This window comes from Panthera uncia, chromosome A2 (genome assembly GCF_023721935.1).
Source record: "Panthera uncia isolate 11264 chromosome A2, Puncia_PCG_1.0, whole genome shotgun sequence".
Taxonomy (NCBI): domain Eukaryota; kingdom Metazoa; phylum Chordata; class Mammalia; order Carnivora; family Felidae; genus Panthera; species Panthera uncia.
Genome location: NC_064816.1, coordinates 108,163,790 through 108,181,854, shown reverse-complemented (window position 1 = coordinate 108,181,854; position 18,065 = coordinate 108,163,790). Strand labels below are relative to the sequence as shown.

The 18,065-nt window shown below is 36.1% G+C and overlaps 1 protein-coding gene across 3 annotated transcripts in view; it reads left to right on the top strand.

Moving 5' to 3' along the window:
• Window positions 1–18,065, top strand: part of MACC1 (MET transcriptional regulator MACC1) — a 68,067-nt gene that overhangs the window by 36,652 nt on the left and 13,350 nt on the right. The window contains exons 1-4 of one of the 3 annotated variants that reach the window (XM_049641598.1): window positions 4,213–4,273; window positions 6,136–6,257; window positions 7,734–9,775; window positions 13,364–13,552. In XM_049641598.1, the coding sequence (XP_049497555.1) occupies window positions 6,143–6,257; window positions 7,734–9,775; window positions 13,364–13,552 (2,346 nt within the window). In that variant the 5' untranslated portion in view covers window positions 4,213–4,273; window positions 6,136–6,142. Of the gene's footprint in view, window positions 1–4,212; window positions 4,274–5,699; window positions 6,258–7,733; window positions 9,776–13,363; window positions 13,553–18,065 lie in introns of those variants that run through there. The other 2 variants (XM_049641597.1, XM_049641596.1) reach the window with 2 other exon arrangements.

Below are 18,065 nucleotides of genomic sequence, written 5' to 3'. Positions count from 1 at the left end.
ATTTTGGGTTTCCTACCAACTCTCTGCAACTGTCACCCAAATCACTTTTTTTTAACTTTCTCACTGAAGAATAATATACACTTGCTTGTTGTTTAAACACACCATGTTTTTTGAGTATTTGTAAGCATTTTCAAATTGTTTTTAAACCAAAGAAAGGTATATGTGTGTGTGGTTGTGTGTGTGTGCATCCTTAAAATGAATATAATGAAAACGAATATTCAAGTTAAAAATATATCTACTGATCATCAGTTATATGCTTAGGTCATTATTAAAAGATTCCTGATTTACAATGAATATTTATCAGAAGCCTGTAATACTCCCTTAAGCACTTCGATATCCATGGAGTATCCCCTGAACTTTCAAAAGATCCCTTACCTGATTTTTGGATGTTGGTTGTGCTCTGTGTGGTGGAAGAAGAGATGCTGCAAGACTGAAGTAAAGTCAGGATATAGAGGGCTGACCCTACCTATGGATTTGGTTCTCTCTTGCCTTGGCCTAAAAGTCATATTCAAAGACTCTTGGTTTCGTAGGAGGTATGATGCAGGAGGAGCATGAGGTTAGGGCCACTTTATTTCACTCTCATTGAGTTAAAATGTTTATCATTTTTTGCTTTGAGGTCTTAAAATCTATACTACTATTACTTTTGACATTACATAGCACCAAAACTTAAAAGGATCTCATTTTTAAGTCATAGCATCCATCAAAATAGGTAGAACTATTTTTATACCCTCCTTTTTTCCCTATAGAGTTCAACTTAGGAGATGACAATTTGAGTCCTGAATTGGCCAGTGATGAACCTGCTACTTTGAGCAGCTCATTTTAATCTCTTGCTGCTCATATTTATCATCTGTAAAATGAACATCCTTTATCTAAAATAGCACTTTTCATGTCTTCATGGTAACTTACAAATACAGTTATTTCTTTGGGTCTGAAGGCTAAGGGTTGCCAACTCTATGAACCAGGACTGGCTACGTAATTGCAGTGCCCAGTCCAGAATAAAAATAGGAAGCCTCTTGCTCAAAACATATTATATATTTTAAGATTTAAAGAGCAGAGCTTCTGTTAAGCATGAAGACCTCCTGAGGGTGGGGCTCTGTGTAGCCACACAGGTCACATACTCATGATGTGGGTCCTGCTGTGAACTTGGTGAAGCTCTCAGCGATTAAAATAAAGGCTTGATGCTACTCTCCAGCAACAAACCCAGGGCATAGTCTCAGGTCTCACTTCCACTGGAAGGGAAGGTCTGACCAATGGGTAGGAATCACAGAGTAGAGTTCCAAAGCTTGTTCTCCAGAGTCTGATATCCCTGTGTTCAACCATTAACCCTGGTGCTTAGTACCTACCTAATATTGGGCAAATAAACTCTGTGAGCCTCTATTTCCCTACCTTTATTTTTTTTTTAATTTTTTATGTTCATTTATTTTTGAGAGAGAGAATGTGTGTGAGCTTGGGGGACAGAGAGAGAGGGGACACAGAATCCAAAGCAGGCTCCAGGTTCTGAGCTGTCAGCACAGAGCCCGACATGGGGCTCAAACTCATGAACTATGAGATCATGACCTGAGCCAAAGTCGGATGCTCAACCAACTAAGCCACCCAGGCGCCGCATGAAAATATTTTTAATACCACATAGTCCAAGAGTTAAATACAGAACAAAACATGGAAACATGTAAAGATCTGAGGTGTTCAAGGAATAGTTAGAAAATACTTTGAACCTACTAAGTGGCTACAAGTAGCAATTTTCACTATATAATAGCTACTATAAGCACTTCACAGGAACATGTTATATTTTACTGTCTTTGGTCTGAGCATAACTTCATATTTTTACAGTGTTATATTAGTTTCAGGTGTACAGTAAAGTATTTAAACAATTCTTGCCTGTGCTCATCATGACAAGGGCACTCCTGAATCCCCATCACCTGTTTAACCCAACAAAGAAATACATTTTAAAGAAATTACTCTTTTAGGGGCACTTGGATGGCTCAGTCAGTTAAGCATCCGACTGTTGATTTCAGCTCAGGTCAGGATCTCGCAGTTCGTGGAATTGAGCCCTACCTCAAGCTCTACACTGACAGTGCAGAGACAGCCTGGGATTCTCTCTCACCCTCTCTCTCTGCCCCTCCCCTACACGTGCACACACTCTATCTCTCAAAAATAAATAAACATTGAAAAATGAAGGAGTAATTCCTTTAAATGATATTGCTTCCCTGGATACTCTTTTGCAAATGTTCCTCTCTGCCCCCCAAAATTTTCTGGGATCTTTTGCTAAGTTGTGCAGTTGGCAAATATTCCAGGTGCTTAAGGCCTAGTTTAAATAGTAAAATAAATGTAAAGCAAAACTTTGTGCATTGGCTTCTTAAGAAAAGAATAATGCATCTGTAAATCAGAATAAGTGTGTTGTAAAAGGCATGTTTGACAAGAATATGTCCCCAATTAAGTGAGTAGTAGACTGCTCTTTTCCCACTTACTCATTCTAGCCAAGATTGACTCATGCTTCTTTAGACAAAATTTTTTTTAAAAAAATCCCCTTTTAAGAAAGCAATTGCCATTGAGTATGACATTTAATTGTAAGAAAACACAGGGGAATGATAAATATGGCAAGTGCTATTTGCACCTGTGTAAACAAGCACTGACCTCAACAGGTCACCGTCATGGTCATTTTAGTCAAAGCCTTTTCCCGTACACCACCTCTCCTCCCTGTATTCATAGAACAAATTCATAGGGTGAAGCCCTGTAAGACGTGGTGTGTGTGTGTGTGTGTGTGTGTGTGTGTAAACAAAAAGATTGAGAGAAGGAAGATTTGTTGGAGGATAGTGGGAACAGGCAGAGAATAAGGAGAAATCTATTTGGAAAGAATTTAGCATGGTGGTTTTTAGAATGTAGTTCTCAAAATGTGCCCCTCTCTCCCCAACCCAGAGCCACAGCATCACATCACTTGGCCACTTTGCTAGAAATGCAAATTCTCAGGTGCCTTCCCAGTCCTTCTGGATCAGAAATACAGGGTAGGTCCAGCAAATTGTGTTTGATCAAACCTTCCAGGTGATTCTGGTACCACTGAGGTTTAGAACCACTAGTTTCAAGGACAGCGAAGATTTGCTTGAGCATTTGGAGAAGAGGGCTACCTCACAAAGAATTCCAGCTAATGACCACCTTGTGCCTTTGTTTCTGAAATGTTATGATCCTCCAGGACCATAGGTGCATAAGTCACCATTCTGATTCTTAGGTTGTTGAGGACTTTTAACTGCATTATTCTAGGTTATTAACTATTTTCTACACTAAGGGTTGTTAGCTTTGAAGGAATCCTGGATATAAACTCTTCCTTTCTGCTCTGTCCTCTACAAGAAATTAAGGGGTCTAGGGAGCTTTCTGTCTCATTGATTTTCCATTTAAAATGTACTTTATATTTTTAAAAAATACTTTTTCATGTAAGGATTTTTTTTTCTCATTTTAATTTGATTTGCTCAATGTTGCTCAAGGATGTGTACTTCGTTTTCTATTCTAAAGTTTTGGCTACCTATGGTGTGCCAAGGACTTTAGTTTTTGACACTGTATTTGGTAAAATCAACCAGAGAATTTTGAAGATCTGCCAGGAAACTTGAGGCTTCAGTTTAAATTGCATATTGCCCAGTTTGGCTTTTCACCCCAACTTTCCATGCAGTTTTGCCTATCAGGGGAAAAAAATTGTTATTTCACCATTTGAATTTTTTAAGTATGCCACATTATGAGATAATTTTGCATTTGTTTATCCACTATGTTTGGAAAACATGTTTTCCCCCTTCTTTTCTTTCCTTTCCCTGCCCTTTCCTCTTCTTTCTTTATTTAATTTTGTTCATTATTTTCTTGATACCAGAAACGGCTTTTGATTCCTTTCAAAAATAGAACGAATTTCTTTGAAATAAAATGTCAGGAACTTGAAAGAAGAGTATGACAAACATAGTTAAAGGTGAAGGAGATGTGGTTAATGCCTAAAGGAGAACAAGAAGTAAAAGTTTAGCATGACTAGCAGTTTGAATTAGAAGGTGGGATAGTCTGAGAATGTAGTATTGGGAACCTCGAGTCTGAGAAGGGGCGTATGCATCCTGGGTCACGGAATTTATGGAGTAGCAGTAATGTGAATGAAGAATTATGTCAGGGTCAGTTACTCACCAGCTGTTTGACCTCGTAGGCTAGTTATGTTCCGTTGCTGAGATTCATTTTTGTACTCTAAAATCTTACTGAAGATATTTATTTTTCAGTGTTGTCATGGGACAAAGAGATAACATGTATGTGAAGAAGGGTGAGTCACAGCAATGGGATGCTTCCAGTTAGTATATACTGATGCTTTTAATTGCAATTCTCCTGTTTTCATAGTTGCACGGTACTTCATTGAATTAAAACACCATATTTATTTCTCTATTCATATGACAAAGGATAATTGGGATGATTCCAGTTTTTTGTTAATATAATGAACATTCATGTATATCTGTTCTGATGTACATATTCAAGGTTTTACTACAACAAAGGTACTAGAACAAAACAACTGAGATAGGAATTGCTGGGTACTAGGCTGTAGGCATCTTTCCTAGATAATGCCAGATTGATTTTTAAGTGATTATACCAATTGACACTTCCACTAACAGTGTACATGAGTTCCCATTTTCTCCACCTCGTTGCCAATAATCGGTGTCGCAGATTTTTAAATTTTGGCAAATTTGATAATTGTACCTTAAGTGGTCTCACTTAGAATCCTCTGGCTTCCAATAAATTGAGCATATTTTAATATATTTGGAGGTCATTTGTGTTTACCTTTTAAAGAAATGCTTGTTCAGGTCTTTTCAAAATTGTCTATAATTTTGTTTTTATTTTGCTTATTAATTTGTAGGAGTCTTTTACAATCCAATCCTTTTTTGCTTTTTTCAGTCATATGTAATGGAAAGGTCTTCTCTCACTTTTTGGCTTATATTGTTATGTTTTGTAAATGATGTTTTTTGATCTATAGGACTTTTCATTCTTTTTACATTTTTTTTGAGAGAGAGAGAGAGAGAGAGAAAGAATGAGTGTGTGTGTCATGCACAAGCAGGTGGGGGGAGAGAGAGAGAGAGAGAGAGAGAGAGAGAGAGAGAGAGAATCTTACACAGGCTCTACACCTAGCACAGATCCCAAAGCAGAGCTTAATCTCACAACCCTGGGATCATGACCTGAGCGGAAAACCAAGAGTTGGTTGCTTAACTGATTGAGCCACCCAGGTGCCCTTCTCATTCTTTTTTAATATGGTTTGCATTTTGTGTGTTTGTTCTTTGCCTAGAAATTATCTACTTCTCAGAAAATGTAAAGATAATTCCTTAGACTCTATTTTCAAGTTTTCAAGTTTTGCTTTTCAGTCTTCAAATGTCTTAGAAATGATTTTTGTATAATCAATGTAATTTTGTTTAAGCATGAAAACAAATTGTATCTTTACCATTTATTGAATAATCCACCATTTCTACACTGCTCTGAGTGGCCACTTCTGTCATATAGCAAGTTTTTGTGTGGGGATGGGTCTGTTCTAGGGTTATTGTATGTCCTTAGTTTATTTCTTTTCCAATTTCACATTGTCTCACTTAGCACATATTGATAATAAGTGCTAATATCCGGTGGCACACTTCATTTCCATTCTGTTATTTTTCTGGATTGTCTTGAATATTAGCCCTTTGCTTTTCTGTAGAAATTTTTAAAAAGCTTAAGAAGTTACAAACACATACACATACATAACATCTTGTGATTTCCCTTGGAACTGCACTGAATGTATAGAACTTAGGGGAGATTTTCCAGTTTTGTGAATGTTTGTCCTCCAATCACCAAACAGGGATTTCCGATTTATTGAAGTTTCAACTTACTATTCCTTTTCTCTTGTCCTTGGGATTTTCATTAATTACTTTTTTTTATGGGATCAGTAATACATTTTAGTTTAGAATCTGAGCATTTTTCAGAGAAGTACTAATATATATTTCAGGATATCTAATCTAGCATCCTACCAGAAATAGAGGACCTATGTAGAGTATTATTATATGAAAGTTTCTATTTAAGGGTATGTGAATACTTTAAATTTAGTTTCTCTGCCACCTTGTACATGTATACTTGTAAAATATTTATTTGTTTGTTTGTTTGTTTATTGTCTAGGTGGGAAATGTTAACCAATGAAAGAGCCCATTTTTGGTCAGGAGGGATTTCACGAAGTAAGTCTGAGGGATATTTATGTGACATGGAAGGTCAAAAATCCTCAAGAAATTTCCATATTACAGGTACTTAATTATTTTACCCACTGCAAATAACTATTGGAGGGATACCTCTGAGAAGAGCTACAAAAGATTAAAAGAATTATAAAATTATTATAGAAATACACTATCATTAAAAAGATGAGCAAAACGAAATAGCCCAGGCAACAGATTATGTAAATCTTATGAGAAGGCAAAAATTTATTATTAAGTGAATGATATTTCTGGTACATATAATGAATTTGGAGGCTAAAGAGATCTCTAGAGATTGGAGTGTGCTAGAAAATCTTTATGGAGAATAAAAGAGTTGAATTGATCTTCAGAGGAAGAGTAAGTTTTAAGAGAGATGAAACCAGGTTGAAGCAACAAGGAAATAAGAGAAATGCAATTTTTATTGTTCAAGTGCATCTTCTAATTTTTAATATGTGATACTGAAAACTCATTTCAATCAAGATATAGCTGTATACATATTAAGCAAAAAAGTCTGACTGTTTACTTGAACTCATTTTCCAATTTTGGCTGGCCATTTGGCTTTCATTTTCTTGAAAGCAGTACTAGGTTCACCAAGTCCACAGAATCGTTACCAGTATTTATTGAGAAATGACCAAGTATGAGTTACTCTAATCATTAAAAAATGACTTTAATATTTGTGAGATATATAGAAATTCCTTACGGTTCATGTGTAAATATTTTAATGTGTTGGTGATTCTTAAACTACTTTCCAAAGAAATAACATGTTTTCATTTCATAGTGGTAAGCCTGTTCTTAGTCATTTTAAACTTGGAAAAGTTCAACGAATCCTTTCAAATAGTAAATCTAATGGTGACCAATTTTTCAATATTTATTGTCATGAAATGTTTATTTTTCTGGAAAAAACTTGAAGATTATTAAAACTCATCAGTGCAGTTATCAGGAAATAACCTAAGAAATGCATTACTATTTAATTTGGCATATTGTTTTTAAAATTTTAAATACAAAATTGCTTTAGCCGTTAACAGATGCGTTTGATATTTTTACACATGGAATATTATCAGAAAAGAAAAAAACATCAAATGAATAATCTAGGTATATTGAGACCAAATATTCAGTGTTTAGAAAAATCTGGATAGTTGACTGAATTATTCTGTTTGTTCAGGGGTTTTATTTTGTGAAAATAAAATATAAAACAATAATGCATAAGTGTAGGTAGTCTGGGTAATTTTCAAGGAAATGTGTTCAACTGATTACTGTATAAATTTTTGAGCACTTATTTGTAAATTATAGTGACTTAAGGTAAAATAACATTAAACATGGTAAAAAATAAACTGGCAGGACAGTTTCTCTTTTCCTGTAATATCAAAATTTGAGCAAATTTAACATTAATTTTGTAGTAGCTGTTACACTGGAGATCGAAAAGCAAACTAAAGAGTCTTGAATTGTTAAGCAATAGTGAAAATTACTTTTGGTTGTATCTCAGAACACCACTTCATCTTTGTTTTGCTTTGTTTTTGTCTAAATAACAAGAATGTCCAGACCCAGGATTTCTTCTCAATTGGCCAGATGCTTTCACCTGTCATGGCAATAGTGCTTCCAAAATTACAAATCCATTCTGGAATGAATTGTCTGCTTCTAACCCATTTTTGGATGACATAACTCAGCTAAGAAATAACCAGAAGAGAGACAACATTTCCATCTTGAAGGAAGATCCTTTTCTCTTTTTTAGAGAAATAGAAATCGGAAATTCTTTTGATTCCTCTGGCGATGAACTGGACGTGCATCAGTTGCTTAGGCAGTCTTCCCCACGGAAAGCTGGAAGATCTAAAAGTGTTTCAGAACTTTTGGACATTTTAGATGACACAGCACATGCCCATCAGAATATACATAACTCTGACCAGATACTAGAACAAGACTTAGAATGGCTTCAGAATGACAGAGAGGCTTATAAAATGGCTTGGTTAAGTCAGCGCCAGCTGGCCCGTTCCTGCCTGGATTTGAATATAATTAATCAGAGTCCTGGATGGGCCCAAACACAAGTTGCAGAGACTGTGACAGTTTGTAAGTTAAGCCACCAAGGAGGATCAGTACAATTACCTGAATCAGATATCACTGTTCATGTACCCCAAGGCCATGTAGCTGTGGGAGAATTCCAAGAGGTATCTCTAAGGGCTTTTCTCGAACCTCCACAAACGCTTAACCATGATCTTTCATGCACCGTAAGCCCACTGTTGGAAATCATGTTAGGCAACCTTAACACAATGGAAGCCATTTTGCTGGAGATGAAAATAGGGGCTGAAGTGAGAAAGGATCCTTTCAGCCAAGTCATGACAGAAATGGTATGTTTACACAGCTTGGGTAAAGAAGGCCCTTTCAAAGTGTTAAACAACTGCTATATTTATGAAGACATTATTCAAGTCAAGCTAATAGACTTGAGCCAGGTGATGTATCTAGTGGTTGCTGCACAAATTAAAGCTACTCAGTCACCAGCTGCCACCATTTGGGATTGTATCCACAAAACCACGTCAGTTGGAATTTATGGGCCCAGATATATTCATCCCAGTTTCACTGCTATTTTTATAGTTTGTGGACACAGTTATATGCCAGGAAAGCTTACAATCTCTGATATTAAGAAGGGTGGTAAAAACACATCTCCGGTTGTGTTTCAGCTTTGGGGGAAGCATTCATTCTTCCTTGACAAGCCACAAGATTTAAATATTTCTGTTTTTTCATGTGATCCTGATTTTGAAGTGAAGGCACAAGGAGAAAGGAAAGAAATTAAACAAAAGCAGTTGCAAGCAGGTGAAGTAGTTAATCAACAATTTTTATTTTCCTTAGTTGACTCCAGAGAAATGCACTTGTTTGTTTTCCGTGTTCAGGTGGAGCCTCCCAATGGTAGAGCACTTACACAGTTCTTTATCACTACACCTGATCCAGCTCCAAGCCTAAAAAGGCTCTCAAATCTGCCAGGTAATTTGCAGGAAGAGAAGAAAATCAGGTCTGCTCCATTGTTACCAACAGTGTGTATTAAATATCCCACATTTCAGGACAAAAAAATGAACTTCACCAACTATGGGGTAACCTTGAAGACAGTGCTAAGACAAAAAAAGATTGACTACTTACTTGAATATTTCAAAGGGGACACAGTAGCTCTTCTTGGAGAGGGTAAGGTAAAAGCTATTGGGCAGTCCAAAGTGAAAGAATGGTATGTGGGAATCTTGAGAGGTAAGGTTGGACTTATACATTGCAAAAATATCAAGGTGATTGCCAAGGAACAAGTAATATCTATGTCAGATAATGTCTTCACAACCAGAAATCTTCTTGAACAAATTACCCTACCCTTTAAAAAACTGACGTACATCTACTCAGTTGTATTGACCTTGGTGTCAGAAAAAGTTTACGATTGGAAAGCTTTAGCCGATGTCTTGGGTTACTCACATCTGGCACTAGAAGATTTTGATCAAATACAAGCAGACACAGAATCGGAAAAGGTTTGCTATGTCGTAAAGAAGTTAAAGGAAGATTGCCATGCAGCTAGACACACCAGGAAGTTTCTTTATGAACTTATTGTGGTGAGTATTCCTTGATCACAGTAATATGTTTACCATAGAGAACTTTATTAACTTAGCAATATTTACAACCAAACATATGAGAGAACTTAACAAAACTCTCAGCAGTCTCAAATAAACTGAAGTCACGTTATAGCAAATATAGAGATTTTCTTACAAGATAATATAATTGATTTCTAAGTTTTAAAATTCAAGAGTGATTTTCCCAGAAACTAGGCTCCAGAGGATCATCTTTCAAAGGAAGATTAAAGATTCTGTTTGTGTTAGAGTGTAACAGTTAAGAGATCTCTTCTCCTCTCTCAAGTAGTTGAATAGCTCTTAAAATATCAGAGAAGCTTCAATAAGATGAAAGTAAATAAAAACAAACTGAAACAAGATTGATTAACTTGTCCATTGCTATCTGTCCACTATTTAGTGTGTTTTTTTTTTAATTTTCAGCATTGCTTTTAAAACATATCGTCAGAATTTTAAAAGACCCATATCATCAATATCCTTCATATTATCAATTTGACATTTTTCGTATGCAATGCATCATAAGCCAAAAAATGATATTGCTAATTCTCTTCTTAATCCTCATGTTTTTTTTTGTTTTGTTTTTTTTAAACGTTTATTCATTTTTGGAGAGACAGAGCATGAGAGGGGAAGGGGCAGAGAGAGGGAGACACAGAATCTGAAGCAGGCTCCAGGCTCTGAGCTGTCAGCACAGAGCCCTTCGCGGGGCTTGAACTCACAGACTGAGATATCATGACCTGAGCTGAAGTCGGATGCTCAACCGACTGAGCCACCCAGGCACCCCTTAATCTTCATGTTTTAATAGAACTCTCAGGATCGTTGTTTTGGTTTTTTTTTTCGACATAGTATTTACTCAATGGAGTAATACAGGCTCAATGGAGAGATACAAAGTAGATAAACTGTCTTGCCTTTAAAATAGAGATTCAGTATTTTATAAAAATAAAAAGAGATATCAAGAATATATTCCTAAAATTAGCTAAAATATGAATTTATAAATAATAATAATGATAGCTAACACTCCTGTAGGGTTATCTATGTGTTTGGCCCTATGCTGAACTCCCTATACACACTATCTCAGCCATAAACTCTATGGAGTAAGTATAGCTAGCTGGTATCTTCATTGTACCAACAGAGGAAACTGAGTTTTGGGAGGCTGGCAGACTTGCCCAAGACCCCACAGTTGGTTAGTATCAAGAGGGGACTTGAGACCTTTCTGGCTCCAAAGCCACATTTGAAACCACTATACTTTCCTAAAACAGTTATAAATGTGTGTGTGTGTGTGTGTGTGTGTGTGTGTGTAAAAGTTTGTGTGAATATGTATATTGGTCTGTGTAGTAAATACCATTATAACTGGTCCTTAGGAGAGATGAGTAAGATTATACAGGCAGGTTCATAGAGAGGACAAAAGCTTTAATCAAGGTGCACATGGAGGAGAGAGATTTTTAGAGAGGAATTTATTCTGTGACATTAACAATAAAGAAATAGTATATATAAAACATTTTCTTTTCTTTATAATTTTTTTGATTCAACAGTGATACTGAGAAGGTTAAATTTTGAAAGCCCCAATATCCAGTCATTAAGTGGATAGTTTTATGATGGTGTGCCACATTCTCAATCTAGCCATTTAGAGTCATTGGCTGATCTACCTGGTTGAAGCTGCATGTGCATTTTGCAGTGATTCATTACCTTTCATTACCTCTGCCTTAGTTCACGTTCAGCGTGGACCCATAAAATCTTGAATTGGAAATTGCTTTTTTTGTTTCTCTTAATGGAAAAAAAAAGTTATTTTGGTCAGGTGGTCTGGAAGTTTAAGCCTCATCATATCTACACTATATTGGTGTATGCTAATGAATTTAGTGGCTTTGGTGACTACCTAAACAGTGCTGATGAAGAACTCATTCAAGGGAGTAGTTCCTAAAAACTCATGCTGTGCCTGAGCAGAGGCTTCAGGATTTCTGTATGGAAGGGGTATAGAGGCCATATCTTGAAACCTTATTTGCATAACAAGTACATGTTTCTCTTGGATTGTATATTAATTTGGAGTAGCTTGAAGGGAAATAATAAAGATTGTGGGTTCTAAAACCCTTAGTCATATCTTAGACATTGAGACTGGTTGTCTTTATGTACTTGACAATTCCTAAAGTACCTGAGTATCTGATTCGATTTTCATAAAGATTATGAGCAGCTACAGAAGGTGATATCACCACTGTATCCATTTTAAAAATCACTAAACAGAGATATTTTGTTATTTATCTAAAGGTCTATACTTTGTGTAATTGGATTTTAAACTCAGATTATGTAACTCCAAGTGTAAATTTCTTTTCCTTAAAGCAAGAACCTGGAATAAGCATTGCTAAAACCATTCCACAACTTACTAAAATCATCTTCAGGGGCCTGCTAGCTCAGTACTGCTTTTCCCTGAGGTCCTAGCTCCTCATCATAAATGTAAGGATGAATACAGTCAATGTCTAAAAACCATGGGTGGTCTTTCTGATGCTTCCATAGGAATGAACACTCCATGGACTTTACTAGTTGCCTTACCTGGCCATTCATTTTTACTTATTGTTTCATAGTGATAGATAACACTTTGAAATGCTGTTAAATGATGAGGCACTACTATGTTTATTTGCTTATTTGAAAAGAGAAGAGATAGATAGATAGATTTAATCCTATTTTAAAAAACATATTCAAGCCAAAGGGAAGCTCATAGATTTGTTTGAAATATGCATGGTCATTGACAAAGCTCAGACACCTAATTAAAATGAAAGAAGGAAGGAAGGAAGGAAGGAAGGAAGGAAGGAAGGAAGGAAGGGAAGAAAGAAAGAAAAAGAGAGAGAGAGGGAGGGAGGGAGGAAGGAAGGAAGGGAGGAAGTGAGGGAGGAAGGGAGGGAGGAAGGAAAGGGAAAACTGATGTTTTCCATTTTGCATTGTTGAAGACTGTTTTTAATACTAAATGGTTTATATTTAGCACAATTACAATGGGGGTGAAGGCAGAGAGTTATTTTTTTTAAAGTCATCAATATAAATAGCTTTGTTCAAAGTTGTAGGAGTATCTTATTTTATGCAAGAGGCATCATTCTGGGAAGTTTTAAATCACATTTTGAAGAAAAATAGAATAATATTTACCAGCACTAGTATGCTTATTTTTTTAGAAAAATCCTGTAACCAATTCTCTGGTAAGGAAAGGAATTATTTTTTGTAGAGTGAATAATCATTTCTGGGTTGAAAAATTATAGACTGCTAGAACCTCAGGGTATCTTTGGAAGTGTCCAGTTGAACTTCCTCTTTTTCCAATTAGGATATTAAAGAAACATATTAGTTGAGTGGTTTACCCAAGGCCTTATAATTAGTCATTGAGTTGGGCTTAATTCTCCCCTAATTTTGGTCTAGTCATATCCTCTGTACTTTGCTGGTTGGATTTGCTTAAAAGTAAATCAGCTTTTTGAATTTTAGAAACCTCAAGTATACATGTGGTGAGAGAGAGGATACCAGTTTCTAGAATGTATAATGAAAAAATTAACTTATAGGAGGAAGCCAAAATTAGTTGATTTTAACTATGGTATGTAATTGTTGCTGCAGGCTCTGCTGAAGATGGATTGCCAAGGGTTAGTAGCACAGCTCATCCAAGAGGCTGCTATTCTGACATCAGCTGTCAAACTTGGAAAAGGCTGGAGGGAACTAGCTGAAAAGTTAGTGCGACTCACAAAGCAACAGATGGAGGCATATGAAATTCCTCATCGAGGAAAAGCTGGAGGTATTGCTGTTGAGGTAAGATTTCTATTTGTCTAATTAAATAGTGAAAAATTGCAGACCAAGGAAATCAAACATAAATCCATATACATGGATTCATTGAGGCAGTCTCCTAGAGGACCCACTAATTGAAGTCACTGTAGCTATAATCATCAATATTATCTGAACTAAACCTACATCTCTCCTTAAAGGCCTCAAGAACCTTTAAAATATATTGATGTTTCTCCTATTGGATTGCATTTTAACATGGTCTTTGAGCAAATAAATTGAGCAAATTAGATAGCTAGCCATTGAGTAGGCAGGGCTAATAAGAACTTGAGGCAGAGAACAGATAAACTTTGAAGAGAGGAAATGGGGCCAAATCAGAATAAAGGAGGAGGATATAATAATAAGTATTTATCAGCCTCAGTTATAGACTTCGTCACCTATGATAAATAATGTTTGGTGACAAACATTAAGGAGGTGGGTGTTGTGGGGTTGCTGGTAATGAGAGCCTGGTAATGCAAGCTAGAAGTACCTAAGAGCTTCATTATTTCCTTTGTAATTTTGTATACAGTAAGAACTATAGACACCAAATATAGAATAACAACACTTAGTACAAAGTAAATACTTACCATGCAAATATTGTTTTTATTAATATCAAAACAAATGTACACTGGTAGGCCTAGATTAGGTAAATATTTTCTCTATTTACCATAAAGAAAGAGAATCCATTTTTATTGACTTAAATGAAAATATTCTAGTGATAATCACATATAAAATGTCCTGTGTCTTTCTCTCACATGAGTGAAAGCATTTTCAAGATATTTTTAGTTAAGGAAAGGTTATCTCTCTGATTAGATGATAACTTGGTAGGAGGCAGAAGCTATGTTCCCCACTTCCTATTTGGGCATAGAGCTGGGTTTTAATTTTTTGAGAATTTTTTCTTATTTTGAAGCAATATGCCAGCTGGGTGAGCACAACAAGACAACTTTTCCATGAAGCTTGAAGAGTCAGATCAAGTCAGGTAAATCCCAGCAGCTGCGCTGGAAGCTTCAGCGTTCCTGGAGCCTGGCTATCCAGCAAGGACTCCAAACAGACTCTTGAGGCAAGAGCATCCAGGACACATCCTCCCCCCTTTTAGATTCCTCCCCCTTGTAGACTACATTTACTTCCATATACTGAGAAGGACATTACAATCTACAAATCAGTTTTTACTGAATGAGCTAAAAGATGACACACCTTTAATAAGGAAAAAAAGAACAACATTCTGAGGGATATGCTATTCTGATATTTAAGTGAACTTGATTAATACATTGTCGATTGAGATACCACCACCTATCAGAATGGCCAAAATCCAGAACACTGATGACACCAAATGCTTTGGAGGATGTGGAACAATGGGAATCCCAAGTCATTGCTGGTGGGAATGCAAAATGATACAGTCACTTTGGAAGGCACTGTGGCTGTTTTGTACAAAGAAAGCATACCCTTAACTTATGATCACTCAATCACATTCGCTGGTATTTACCCAAAAGAGTTAAAACTTTTGTCCACACAAAAACCTGCACATGAATGTTTATAGCAACTTTATTCATAATTGCCAAAACTTCAAAGCAACCAAGATGTCCTCCAATAGGTGTCTGGGTAAATAAACTAGTAGATACAGACAATGGAACATTATTCAGTGCTAAAAAGAAATGACTTACCAAACCATGAAAAGACATGGGAAAACTTTAAATACATATCACTAAGTGAAAGAAGCCAATCTGGAAAAAAAGCTTCACACTGTATGATACCAAATAGATGACATTCTGGAAAAGGTAAAATTATGGAGACAGTAGAGAGATCAGGGGTTGCCAGACTTTCAGGAAGGAGAAGTGAATAGGCAGAGCACAGAGGATTGTTAGGGCAGTGAAAATACTCAGTATAATATCATAATGATATCTATATTTGTCAAAACTCATAGCATATACAACACATGGATATGCAATGAATATACAATGAACCCAAGGTTAACTGTAGACATTGAGTATTTATAATATATCATTGTAGATTCATCAATTCTAACAAATATACCCCTCAGGTGGAGGCTGCTGATAACAGGGTAGGCTATAGGCTATGCATATATGCATATGCACCTATGCATAGGTGGGAGATATATGCAAAATCTCTACCTGCAAAATCTAGATATATGTGAACCTAAAACTGCTCTAAAATAATTCTTTTTTAAAAAAAATGTTTATTTTATTTATTTTCAGAGAAAGAGTGCAAATGGGGGGAGGTGGGGGTGGGCGAGAGAGAGAGAATCCCAAGCAAGCCCCATGCTGTCAGCGCAGAGCCAGATACAGGGCTTGATCTTACAAACTGTGAGGTCAGGCTCAGTCTCACAAACCATGAGATCATGACCTGACCTGAAAACGAGAGTCAGATGCTCTATCAGCTGAGCCAACCAGGCACCCCTAAAAATAATTCTTTAAAAAAAGTTACCTAACTGAAAACCAGCCTTTTTTTTCTTAGTAAGGCCTCGTTTTTAAAAGGGTTTTCTTGAGAATTATTTACCAGAAAGTTTTTATTCTCTCAGGTTTGTTAAGCATCTAACTTCTCTCTAATTGTGATTGTTTATATTTTGTCTTTCCCTAAATCTTGATGGAAGCCAACAAACAGCCTACTTTTCCATTATTTACTTTTGCACAGTCCAAATCACAAATGACTAAGTGCATGTCTAAGGTTGATATATATTCAGAAACAGAAAGGAAAGTCCCTAGGTGTCTTTCTGGAGGTTATCATTCAATTTACTGTGGCTAATGCTGACAGTCATTGCTGTGATTCATGTTATTAAATGCTTAGAAAATTATGCATGATATGGGCCTGAACCCGTTCCAAATAATCTATGGGAGTCTAGACCACTTAAACTAAAGGGTAAATGTATGCTAAGTTTTATCCCCCTGGAAAAACAAAACAAAACAAAAACAAAAACAAGAACAAAAACAAAAACAAGAACAAAAACAAAAAACAGCTGTACAGTTTTGTTTTGTTTTGTTTTTTCTCTCAGGAAAGAGACTACTCACAAAAATGATCAATTTACAAGTCAAGAAATGATTTTAAAACACACTGATACTAGTTCTGGGTAGGGCATGCAGAAGGAGGGAACCAGAATTGGGGCACAGAGATAACAAGGCCTGGTGGTTCCCATGCTGCTTTTGTTTCCTTTATCTCACTTCCTCAGAGGGCATACTTTCCAACATTTTCTCTCTATGTGTGCCAATGTCTACAATCGGGCTCTTCACTCACTTTCATTCTTTTTCTATTTCTCTTCTTTGCTTTTGTTCTATTTTTATTTTATCTTAAAGACAGTTATCTGGCTCTTATTCTGTTCCAGGCACTATTCCAAGAGCATTACAAAAATTAACTTTATTTAATCCTTTCAACCAAAACTTCTGGGGCAGATATTACTACTATCTAAGATACAGAGAGGCTGAGTAACTTGCTTAAACATACATACCTAGGAAGTCATGGAACCAAGTTTGGAGCACAGACTTTGACTTTGGGACCTTTGTACTTTAACCATTATGCTCTGCCCACCCACACCAAATCCAACATGGTAGCTGAGTGGCAGTGCCAGAGGTGTAGTCAGGACTGGGGGTTTAAGCAACTCATTTCATTTTTTCTTTTTCTTTTTTCAAGCCATTGTATGATACTACCAAAATTTGCCTTAGTATCTTTATCAAGCTTCAATCCAATTAAAGAAAAGAGATTATTAATAGCATGTCAGATTTTTCTTGAGTACTTTTGGCCATTTCTTATTATTTTATAAGGTGAAAAAAAAAAGCTTCTCCCTGGAGACTTTGAGAAAGTCACTTTTTAAACTAACCACCTATCTAAGTTAAGTTATAAGAAATGTTAGTCAACTTCTCTGATGATATTGAATTTCTAACGTAAAAACAAAACTATAAAATTTTGAGTCTTATTTTAAGCAAAATATGTTTTTGGAGTATTGCCTTTGAAAAAGAAATACATTTGTACTATACAAAGATGTTTAATCATTGCCAAGGTTTTCCAGTGAATGTTAATGAAAATTCATTGGAGTTTATTTTCCTGAACAAATTTAGAGCTTTAATTTAAAAACCAGAATCAATAAAATATTAGAAAAATAGACCATTAAAAAAATTGGATTTTATAAGGAGAAAATGCTGGGGATTTCAGGGCTAAGATGTTCTTAGGCCTAACTTGGATACTCTTGACTTAAGCTTCTGGGATTAATGGTATGTGTGACAATTTTCCCAGTAACTGTCTTCCATTGGCCCCTGACACACAATGAAGAAGATACTCTCTCCATCTTATTCAGTCAGGACACTTACTTACCAAGGACACTAAACATTACTTCTTACTAAGTTACCTTCTACCGCACTGGGCTCCACGTCAAACACAGGCACCAATAGGCCTGTCAAGGCTGATTTCTTATCTGACCTGCCAGAATGGGCCGCCCTAATTATGGAAGCCTAAGGAAGTCAACATTGTTAATTGTGATATAGTTTCATCTCAGAAGCCA